The 11,956-nt window shown below is 47.7% G+C and overlaps 1 protein-coding gene across 1 annotated transcript in view; it reads left to right on the top strand.

The window, feature by feature from the left end:
* Positions 1-1,327: 1,327 nt before the first annotated feature.
* The window catches only part of LOC135261554 (ETS domain-containing transcription factor ERF-like), a 44,311-nt gene continuing 33,682 nt past the window's right edge, over positions 1,328-11,956 (top strand). Inside the window, exon 1 of the mRNA XM_064348002.1 lies at positions 1,328-2,001. Within this exon, the coding sequence (XP_064204072.1) occupies positions 1,980-2,001 (22 nt within the window). The 5' untranslated portion in view covers positions 1,328-1,979. The remainder of the gene's footprint in view (positions 2,002-11,956) is intronic.

Raw genomic sequence — 11,956 nt, 5'->3', positions numbered from 1 at the left:
CGAGAAAAGGAACAGGTCTCGGGTTGTGAGAGCTGATGATTTCCACTTCTGCAAAATCCCATCTTTGTTAGAGTCACTCACTTACAATGGATGACTACTGTCCCTTTGAAGGGCAACTGGATAATTCTATAGAAAACATGGGGAAAGAGTTCTGCAGGATTTCACCTATGAGTGTGCCTGATGTAGCTGACTAACTAAGTAGGTGGTTCATTTCTAGGCACCCCAAAGTTGCAGAGAGATCTGGCCGGCGTTTTATGATCAAACAATATTCTGAAGCTAAAGCAGAGTGGTCCCTTTAGCTGCCTGATAGAATAGCTCCAGTGATTTGAATTTTATATGAGCTAATATTGGTAGCTAGGGAAGTTACCCATGGGCTACACTGATTCTGGCTACAGAGGGCTGGGGTCTGAGGATGTCCAGTCTGCCAATGTTATTTAATTGTGTACACTGACGGCAACAGTGACCAATCACCTGAGGCAAGAGAAAACGCCCTGTTTACAAATCAAGTAACTCTAAAAAACAGAATACTAAACCATATTCATTCATAGTTCATTTTTCAACAAGGCCAGTGTCACATGTTACACTGTGAGTCTCAGGACATATGAGTGAATGCACAAAGCGCTTGGAGACAGAAGAACATAAGGATATTTGATGATGTGCACAGCCCTTCTAGGCACAAAATTTAGTAGAATACAGGCAAAATATGGAAAACTTTAAATTAATGAAGAATAAAGCCAATTAATTGAACAACAAACTTCATCTGGCATCTGTACCACAACATTCCTCTCCTTACATCATAACACTGCACAAGCACACACAGATGAAAACCCCACAGGTGAAACCTAGTGTGCAAGAAGTGTTCCGAGCAGGGTGTATCAGCAGATAAACTAGGATTTATCTCTGAGTTGTGAACATTCATGTCAATTGCAGATCCATATTGCATATTTCTATGAGGATGCCACAATTCATTTTTACCAATGTGCTCTTCTAAGGTGGAAGTAGCAAGGAGCATTGATTGTTTACCGTCTTGTGCTTCCTGTAATCCTTGATTTGACTGCATGGTTACCATAAACTCCTACAGCATTTCTGCATTTATCTATCCTTTTACATCACATTCGTACTTTCTAATGATACTGTCTGCTATCGCCTATAGAATACGAGCAATACGCAAAAATTCATAACAATACCAATAAATATTTTGGCTATGTTATGTGTGTTTTACTAATGACGTAAATTGGGCGTGATTGTGTCATTTTGCTTATCACGTCGGCGGCGTGTAGGACGTGCATGTGACGTAATGACAACACGGCGTTGGCGGTCTCCATGGCTCCCGGCCGCCGGGCTCGTGGCGAGTGGGCGTGATCTCCTCCCCCCTATCCGCGTGGGCGGCCCCGTGCTGTAGAGAGAGAAGGAAACACGACACCCCGAGAGAGGCGAGAGAGAGCCGGGGGGAGGAGAAAGTACAGAGTGAGTGGAAGAAGAAGAAAAAGTCGGCAAAAACAGAGAACGAGAAAAAGGGGGATTCACTCTCTCTCTGTCACAGTGAGTTATCGGCGACGAATTGTTGTGATTTCTGGAAAGACGTGGAATAGAGATAGATTACACGCAACTGCTCAGAACAAACTGGCAAAACAACAACACAATTCAGTTTCCCGGTCGTCCATTGGGACCACTGGCCCGTGTATTTCTCTGCAACTTCGGCTTAGCGGAGTGACTGCGCGCTAGTCCAGGGACACGTTCAGCGTACTGCAGTTTTCAGAAAACTACAAAGCAACACAAACTCTGGGGAACCGTAGGGGGCCTGGGAAGTGCGAGTGCGGTGGGGGTGTCTGAACCAGCGAGTAAAACGGAAGCAAACCAGCGCAAGAGGGGGACAGAAAGAAAAGTTTCAGTTTTGCGGCTGATACGCTAGGAGGAAACGAGAGGAGGAGGGAGGCCGACTTTCACCTCCCGAAACAACTGACCCACCTACATTCATCATGAAAACCCCGGGAGATACGGGTGAGTTCTTCTGATATTTATTTAATAAGCTCAATTATCAAAAATACGTCGTTGATTTAAGATGGATCCTAGCTAACTTGGGCAACCTGGAAATTCTTTATTCAAATTTGGAAGTTCCTTGAGAGTTTGAGTAGCATTACGAGCTTGCTAGCTACTTAGTTCTTGATACTGGAAAAATCAAAAAAGTTTCTTTTGTTGAATTTCTTGTGGGCTAGTAGCTAGCTTGTGGCAGACCCAATGTAACGTTCGCCAGCTAACGTTCAATAGGCTAGTTTATAGAGAATTTGGATATCGTGACACAGATTCATTTTCGTTTCCAGTCGGCGTTCGAATAAAATATGTGAATTAGCTACTAGCTGGAGTAACTACTAGAGTTGTTAACTTGCTTGCTAACATAAACGTTGTCTAGCTACATTAATGTTGACCCAACGGTGCATTCACCTGGCTAGCCAGCGACTTAATAATAATCATTACATTTATGTAAATATGTATGTAAATGAATACGATAACGTTCGTTAATCAAGATACCTCACACCATGTATGCCGTTTAAATCAATGTCTTTAGTGTTGCAATTGTGAAGGTGTTACAAAAATGACATTCTCTAACGTTAAAGATTCGGTGGAGTTTCTTCCATCCTTGCAGCTTTCTTGGGCATTCATACTTTAAGTTCGCTAACTTGTCATTTAATAAGTTAAATGCGTGCATCATGCTAGCTAATGTACTGAGCAGAAAGCAGTCTTTCGTTGACCTGCTGAGTGCATGGAACATTTAACTTAGCTAGTAACTAGAAATCAGTAAGTTTTAGTGTGGACTATTTTGTGAGAATAGGAAAGCAACTGAAATGCAAATTTTGACAGTCATTAAGTTCGCTAGGGGTGAACAGAAGCTAAGTTGACTACACCGTCAATACTTCACACCTATTCAGTTAGGTACTTAACGAGCGATATATAATTACCCTTCTCACGATAATTGGAAACGTAATGTGTCTAGAAAGGTAGATATGTTGCCAACGTTAGCTACACTAGTTAGCGTGCTACTTTTTAGCTGGTTTGCTAACTAGCAACATAGGCAAACCTACAAAATGGAAGCGAGCGCTCTTACATGTGACAAATACATAGCTCAGCTAGTTTGGAACTAGTTATTTTTCTCAAATTATACTCAGGGGTAATCGTTTTCATTTGTAATGATTCATCGAAAGCTTGATGTTGCTGAGTGTTTTTATTATTTTTGTTTAATCTACAAAATGAAGTTCAATAATGCTTCGAGTTGATGTGTAGTTCGACCTCTTTGCCAGCTGACGCTGGCTAGTTTTGTGTCGGTATGTGTAGCTAGTTTCCCGGCTAACGTACGCTGTTTGATCCCTGTAGCTTTCCTGTCTTTGCGAGCAAGCTTGCGAGTTTCTCCCTCTTCCGGAAGTTATACTTTCGGCCTAGCAAGTTGCGGAATGTTTAGGAATCCATGTTAGCTAACGTAAGATCTCCCCCGTTTCTGTTCATTTAATTTAAAGGCATGTTTTCTTCAAATCCCACTCTCCCGTCGCGCACGTCTGAAAATGTAAGATTAGCTTTTGGGAAATTTTTGTAGCAAAGACATCTGTTATTCGATTTGCTACTTTGCATGTACACGCGGTTTTTCGCATGTTTTGAACTGCGAAAGTTTAAAAACGGAAAGCTGTCAAGTACAGTTCGTGAAACGCCACGTTCCCGAGAGAAGCTAGTAATATATGCGTACATTTCCACTCTTCAAATATAAACTTTATATTAATGCGAGACAAGGTTGGTCTAGATCGAATCGCCCTATGGTTTAATGAAATTAAATGCGCCGCCAGTGAAGTCATACTCACTTTTATGAAAACATTAGCCGATTATTCCATTTCACCCCCCTCATTCTCTCTTGAGAACACTCGCTTAGTGAAACGAACTCATTTTAAAAGTATAAAAATCCGTTTTGTACGTTTTGACTGGGACCTAAATTACCTACATTGTGGTACGGGATTTTTGAGTTGAGCTCTTCCGAACCCTGTGCAAACAATAACTTTGCTCCCCCAGTTATAAATCACGGCCACCCGTTTGCTGACAATAACACACGAGGAATTCACACATTGATGCTGCAGTGATAATGTGTTCACCCACACTGCCCGAGCCATCAATGAGACACTGACAAAACAAACAAAACCGTATCAGCCAGGCTAGGGTCACGATCATCCGGAAGGTTTGTGTGTAACTGAAAACGGAGTTTTTATTCAAATTTTACGAGTATCTGTGTTTTATAGTGGTGGATACAAATCACAGGGAACTATTAAAGCTGTTATGTTTGGTTTGTCAGTGGTGGGTTCACATTTATTGTTCGTGATGGGTGCTTCCTTTGCCGAAAATAAATGTTGAAAATCTTAATTTTATTAGTTAATCGTGGAAGAGTGTTGATACTATTTGTCTGAAATTGCGCGAAAGCATATTCGTGATATTGTGCGAGGGAGAGCTGTGTTCATTGTGCCGTCCCGGCTCCTGCCCCTCCCCACCCACACGCAAAAAAAGGTGTTGAAATATGGCTTTTTAAATACAGTATTGTAAGGGGCAGAGTCCCTCGCTGGGGTACTGACATTAGCTGTGGGACTATCTAGCCTTTATCAGGGGGACAGGCTAAGGGAAACTTAGCAGGCATACCTAGTCCCAGGCACAATGAGAATATTGAACTGAGTGGTGCGTGTGCTTTTTTCTAATACTGCTGAACCAATGGTCCAGTCTGATAGTGGTTTGAAGAGTCAAATGACCTCATGTGTCCCCCAGATAAGTTTCTGCTTGATTGGCCCTTACTCTACAGCCTTTGCATAATTGTTTGGTTTTTGTGATTTCGGTACCCCACAAAACACATTTGCAAATGCTCATTATTGTAAATTGGGTATGGCACGGCTGTTTTTAACACCTTTTGGTGCATGTTATCCTGGACTACTAATTGGATCTTGCCATTGCTGGTTCCAATTTAGTTAAAAAAAATTTTTTTGAGGACACAGTTGTACACACTTTCTCCAGTCTGAGTTAAGGAGTCACGGGGAAGCATTCCAGATGATCACTTCAGCTGCATCCACATTTCTGAGTGCTCTGAGTCATGTCGTTCGCACCGTGGTAATGCCGCAGTCTTTATCTGAACTTGCCTTTTGTTTGAATTTGCCTTAATGCCGGGGAAATCAACACTGAGTGGGTGTGGTTTACGGCAACCCGAAATGTAAATAGGAGCTTTTTTTTCCGAGGCATTGTTGCGTCGTTGACGCTATGACTGTTTTGAATACAAGGGCGGTCACAATGTGACTCTTACCCATCGGGTGGAATTCATGTTCTCTCAGATTGGTGACCCCCTTTGTTTCTTCATCGATGCCTGGAGTTTATAGGAGAGGTCTCTGTTTGAATCGTCCGTTCGTCAGCCTCTGTGCCTGTCTGTGTGGTGTGGAGTGCAGTTTGGCGACTTGCCTGCCAAACCGTCGCGTTCATGCCCCGGTTTGGGTTCGGCTGTCGCGTGTACTCCAGCCCAGCGTGCAGTCCACCAGCTGAACCCCTGACCTCTGTGTCACACCTCCGGTGCGCTGACCCACACCGCATTCCACACGCCGCCTTATCTTTACTAGCGCCGTCGCCTGGAGCTGCGGAAAGGCCACCGTCTTCCCGGGGCCCCTGGACCCAAGCCCTCCCGCGGCGGCCGCGGCCATCCGCGCCTGCATGCCGGGGTTGGCGTTTATTGGGTGGGGCCGCTGATGGAAGTGGGGCCAACGGCAACGGAATGGCGCAAAGCCGCGGCTGTTGGCCAGCAGTGGAAAGGCTGTGTGGAGACGCCAATCCTGGCGGCCGTGTAGAAGACACCGTTGACTTTGGTGGAATGTCAGATAAAAAATAAAAAAAAGAAACCCCAACTGACTGAACAGCGTGGTGACAGAGGTCGGGAGCCGTACTGTAGTCTGCATGCTCAGTCCTGATAGGTGGAGTCCACTCCTCTCAGGCCCATCTGATTGGAGGACTCTACTGTTGCCACCGAGTCATGCACTGAAAGCAACACCGTTAGTTGGCTGACGATTAGCTGGTGGATGGAGGTGGACTTGGACAAGAAACCAAGTATGAGGAGCACGTGAGCTAAAGGTGCCTTCAGTGCGGAAAGACAGACGACTCCAAGTCATTCACAACAAACCAGTCTTTTAAAAGTTTGTTTGATGGTTGTTTAAAGGGAGCCGTAGGACGCAAGTGGGAAAGAAGCTGACTGCGGGGGCGTATCGATAGCCCTGCGCTGGCAGCACGTTCTCCACCAAGACTGCGCGATTTATAACGATCGCGGGAGAAGAGGCAGCGTCTACACTTGACACCTTTTACACCTGCACGCCGCAAAGGCTGAATTCACCGCTGATTGTAACACCAGAGCTCTTCTCACCAGGGTCTCTGGGTGCTCGTCCCCGTCCACCTCTCCGTTGCCGAGGGGAACGCATGCAGTTCCCCTGCAGAAGTCCCGAACGGCTACGTTTTGGTTATGGTGGACGGTCTGAATTCCTGGCCTCAGACCGGTCTGGTTTTGGCCTGGCTTCCCGTAGCGGGGATTCAGTGCGAGGGACATCCAGTCCGTTCCAGATCTGTCAAAGCTGTCAGGCGGCCGCTTCCCCGGGTTGTTATGGTCAGTGGTCTGTGCTGCAGGCTGCTACTTTAGCTATCAAAACATTGGCCGTCATAATTGCCCTCTGATGTGATTTATTCCTTTGAGTCTTTCATCACTGTCGTATTTCAGTCATGTTCAGGAGGCGTGTGATTTCTTGAGCCCCCGCTCCCCCTACCTGCCTTAAGGTACAGAAAGGAGCCCTAGCTATAGGCTATGTTGAGGAACTGCACCTCAAAAGTGTTCTTTCTGTCATAGTCATATAGCGTATAGGACTGTTTTATTCCTCTTGGTAATCTCAGTCCACTGCTGACTTTGTGAAAAGAGAGTGTGATAACCGAGCGTGGGGCTTCGGTCTTGCTCAGGCGTTTTTTTTCCACGCAGCGTAGCGCCCCCTGTCTGCAGACTGGCACGGCGCTCCTGGCTCCGGGCCCCCCCGGGGAGAGCGGGCCAGGCCTTGGCGGGCGGCGGGGCGGCTCGCCGCCGTGTCATCAGTGGAAAAGGGCTGTAATCGAGCGCCGCTGACTGGGCTCGGCGGGCCGCCCGCGGTGCTATTCGAGGCTGGCCGGGGACGCCCGCGCGGTTTGCTTTAGTTTCTTTATTTTTTTTTTGCGCGTGTTGACAGTGGCACGGCGGCTCCAGATTCCGGCGGCTGTCCCGGCGAGGCCGCGTAACTCTGGCGTGCGGCTCGGGTTCTCCAGGTGCGGCGGACGGCGGTCTTGTGACGCGCTCCCGCGCGGTCGCTCCCGGGGCCGTTCCGGGGGCTGGTTCTCACAGTGTCCCCCCTCCCCTCCCCGCTTGCCTGGCCGCGGGTGTGGTCTCAGCCCGTGGAGGGCCATTGATGGACTAAGTTGGAGAGAATGTAGCTGCCTTTGATTTCGGGGGGATTACTGGGCCCCACTTGTGTTTTATTCTCCAGGCCCCCTTAACCCCCTCCCTGTCCAAGTGTTCTGGACCCATTATCAGTTCAAAGAAAGAGGCAGAGGTGCAGTGGAAGGGTAGAACAGGGGGATGGGACGCGAAAACAAAGGGAAAGATTTGTCCGCTCCTTGTAGTGATCCAACAACCGTGCCAACTTCAGTTAGCCAAACTTTTTCCTAGTTTTTTTTTAAGTTTTTTATTTATTTTTTATGCTCCAGCTGAAATATTATAGTGAGTCTGCAGTCTTGGTGCTAATTACTCTCCACTTCATTTCACAGCCTTTACTGATAAAACCCCAGGGCCAAAATGCCACCAAAAACATGCCTTTAAAGATCAATTAAAGGAGTTCTGTCAGAGGATATCATTGGGCCAGATGCACTTTGGCACCCGAGATATGAGGCTATGAATATTTGTAGGAATTTATTAGGGCCGTCTCACAGAGAACCACACTCTGGCTCATTTTATTTGAAAGCCCAGACCTACCACACACACACAGCTCAGCAACTTACACGCGCAGCACACCACACACACGCACACACACACACACACGCACACATACACACACACACACACACGCGCACACACACACACACACACACACGTGCGCGCTAACGCTTGTACTCGTGTGCATTGGGATTGCCATCTCTGTGGCGACGCCACATTGACTCGCCTTGTATTTTTATACTTTGGTTTCTGTTCCTGATGTCAGTTCATTCTGGAAGCAGAAGGCAGTGTGAAGGGAGTGGGTGTGGGAAGGGAGCGAGGCTGTCCCTCCGGGGTCACGCAGGCGCTAAGGTCACCGAGTGCGGGCCTAGCTCTTGGTCGAAGGTCTTGAAGCCAGACTTGCAATAGCTGAAATGTGAAAGAATCACTTCCAAAAGGCACCGAATCTGCTTTTGAATCACATGGGCTTACCTGCTGGACAGCTGGATGCGATGGAATTGTGAATATTGTCTTTACCAGAAGAGTGCACGAGTGACGTTCAGTTTAAGGTCAATTTGGCCCGAATTGACTGGAAAATCAGAGAATACTGGGTCATATGGGGGAAATTTAGTGGCATGACATTGCTGAAGTATTTGCACTGTTTGCACTTGTGGCTTTGAGATTGACGGTGGCAGCAGGTGTGTATCAGACTGTGTTCACTGTCTGACCACAAGTGGAGGTCAGAAAGACCACAGAGATGTAACCAAGGGCAACATTTCTCTTCTTTTTATTTTTTTACAGCAGAGAGGCAGGATGATGAATTGGAACCTCTCTCTAATTTAATGTTTCTGTATTTGTATATATTTGTTTACAGTTTTATATAGATGATTGATTCGATTTTTGAAGTCACAGGGTAACTGGTTTAAAGCTGCAGGCAGTGGTGTAGCAGGGTAACTGGTTTAAAGTTGCAGGCAGTGGTGTAGCAGGGTAACTGGTTTAAAGTTGCAGGCAGTGGTGTAGCAGGGTAACTGGTTTAAAGTTGCAGGCAGTGGTGTAGCAGGGTTACTGGTTTAAAGCTGCAGGCAGTGATGTAGCAGGGTAACTGGTTTAAAGTTGCAGGCAGTGGTGTAGCAGGGTAACTGGTTTAAAGTTGCAGGCAGTGTGGTGTAGCAGGGTTACTGGTGTAAAGCTGCAGGCAGTGGTGTAGCAGGGTAACTGGTTTATAGTTGCAGGCAGTGTGGTGTAGCAGGGTTACTGGTGTAAAGCTGCAGGCAGTGGTGTAGCAGGGTAACTGGTTTATAGTTGCAGGCAGTGGTGTAGCGGGGTAACTGGTTTAAAGTTGGAGGCAGTGGTGTAGCAGGGTAACTGGTTTATAGTTGCAGGCAGTGGTGTAGCAGGGTTACTGGTGTAAAGTTGCAGGCAGTGTGGTGTAGCAGGGTTACTGGTGTAAAGTTGCAGGCAGTGTGGTGTAGCAGGGTTACTGGTGTAAAGTTGCAGGCAGTGGTGTAGCAGGGTAACTTGTTTATAGTTGCAGGCAGTGGTGTAGCAGGGTAACTGGTGTAAAGCTGCAGGCAGTGGTGTAGCAGGGTAACTGGTTTAAAGTTGCAGGCAGTGGTGTAGCAGGGTTACTGGTGTAAAGTTGCAGGCAGTGTGGTGTAGCAGGGTAACTGGTGTAAAGCTGCAGGCAGTGGTGTAGCAGGGTAACTGGTTTAAAGTTGCAGGCAGTGGTGTAGCAGGGTTACTGGTGTAAAGTTGCAGGCAGTGTGGTGTAGCAGGGTTACTGGTGTAAAGTTGCAGGCAGTGGTGTAGCAGGGTTACTGGTGTAAAGTTGCAGGCAGTGTGGTGTAGCAGGGTTACTGGTGTAAAGTTGCAGGCAGTGGTGTAGCAGGGTAACTTGTTTAAAGTTGCAGGCAGTGTGGTGTAGCAGGGTTACTGGTGTAAAGTTGCAGGCAGTGGTGTAGCAGGGTAACTTGTTTAAAGTTGCAGGCAGTGTGGTGTAGCAGGGTTACTGGTGTAAAGTTGCAGGCAGTGGTGTAGCAGGGTTACTGGTGTAAAGTTGCAGGCAGTGGTGTAGCAGGGTTACTGGTGTAAAGTTGCAGGCAGTGTGGTGTAGCAGGGTTACTGGTTTAATGTGTCGTCAGTGTTCTCCCAGCTGGAGCTGCTGTATTTTTGTCAGCAGCTGTGGGTCTGGCGTGTGCGTCTGGAGGAAAATGAAAGTAAAGACAGAGAGTCTGGAGACCAAACCACAACACAGACTATATGGGAGATGTAACCGCTCTCTCTCTTTCTCCCTCTCTCACTCTCTCTCCCTCACTCTCTCTCCCTCTCTCTCTCTCACTCTCTCTCTCTTTTGCTGTTTCTCTCTCTCTCTCTTTCTCTCTTTCTGTTTCCCTGTCTCTCTCTCTCGCTCTCTTTCTGTTTCTCTCTCTGTCTCTCTCTCTCTTTCTTGCTCTCTCTTTCTGTTTCTGTCTCTGTCTCTCTCTCTCTCTTTCCGTTTCTCTCTCTTGAAGTGAGGAGCTCTGTGGAAACTGTAAAGCCAGATTGCTCCTAGCCTGTATTTCTGTGAGACATCCCAGCTCTTTCTCTCTCCTGCTCACTCACTCTCTCCCTCCTCCCCTTTGTGATGGGACTTTGTTTCCCTCCAGACCCTGGTCTTCAGCGATCATCTCCCCCGTGTCTTTCCGTGCAAACTCCTGTACCTCCTCACTGTATTTGTTTCCATATGAACCACTGTATCTGTATAGAGGTTTGAGGCGACGGGGCAGATGTGTTGCTGTGTGACTGATCCGCGTTTCTGTGAAGGCCAGTCCTTCGCCCCCAGACTGCCGTTTCCCGCTCGCTAAAGTGTAAGAAGGCTGCCTTCACAGTGCTAATCCAGATGAGCGCCCGTGGCTCTGTGAAGGCTGCCTTCACAGTGCTAATCCAGATGAGCGCCCGTGGCTTTGTGAAGGCTGCCTTCACAGTGCTAATCCAGATGAGCGCTCGTGGCTTTGTGAAGGCTGCCTTCACAGTGCTAATCCAGATGAGCGCTCGTGGCTTGTGAGGCTGCCTTCACAGTGCTAATCAGATGACGCTCGTGGCTTTGTGAAGGCTGCCTTCACAGTGCTATCCAGATGAGCCTCGTGGCTACTGTGAAGGCTGCCTTCACAGTGCTAATCCAGATGAGCGCCCGTGGCTTTGTGAAGGCTGCCTTCACAGTGCTAATCCAGATGAGCGCCCGTGGCTCTGTGAAGGCTGCGTTAACCGTTAATCTCGGCACTGGGAGGGAAGGTCTTCAAGCGTCCTTGATGCTGCCGTCCACCAACTGAAATACAGCAAAAGCTTTTAATTCTGATAAACCGTGCGCACAATGCACGTCAAATAAAGGTGTCCGCTACGCGACAGAAACCCGCTGCGCGATGTCAGTTAAAAGTGAGAACCGAAGCGGGTTTGAGAGTCTCCGCCATGACTGTGGACAACTCTGGTAGGTATGTGTGGCCTATTAGCGCGGAGCGTTAGCATGGAACTGAGTGTGAGGGAATAACCCGGGTCGTACTGCAGCGTGGTTGACCTGTTCATGCCCGCGCCCGCGCAGTGGTCAGGTACACTGCCGCTCTTGTTGCTCAGGTGTTGGAGAGCAGCTAGGCCTTCCTGTTGACATGGCCATCCCAGCTCAGGAGCCAGCTGGGCACCAGCTTCCCTCTGCCGTCTGACCTGACGCACTGATTGGCTGATTTCATTTAATGAAACAGCCCAAAGAGCCGCTCGCCGTGCTTCGTCTTTTTCTAATGCAGTAACTTAAATGTTGTTTAAGTGGACGAAGCCAGTTTTTGGATTTGTTTTGTTTTTTTTATTAATTTCTTTTTGCTGGCACCAAAATCGTTACTGGTTGTTCCTTGTGTTTGCTTTCAAGACCAGGCTATTTCAGGAGCAAAGGAAGAATAACAAAAACAGAAACGTGATTTGTGCCGGCGGCAGTCGCCCAGGGCCAGGCGATTAACCGTG

This window comes from Anguilla rostrata, chromosome 8, assembly GCF_018555375.3.
Source record: "Anguilla rostrata isolate EN2019 chromosome 8, ASM1855537v3, whole genome shotgun sequence".
Lineage (NCBI taxonomy): Eukaryota > Metazoa > Chordata > Actinopteri > Anguilliformes > Anguillidae > Anguilla > Anguilla rostrata.
Note: the sequence above shows the minus strand (reverse complement) of the source record. Positions and strands in the feature narration are given on the sequence as shown.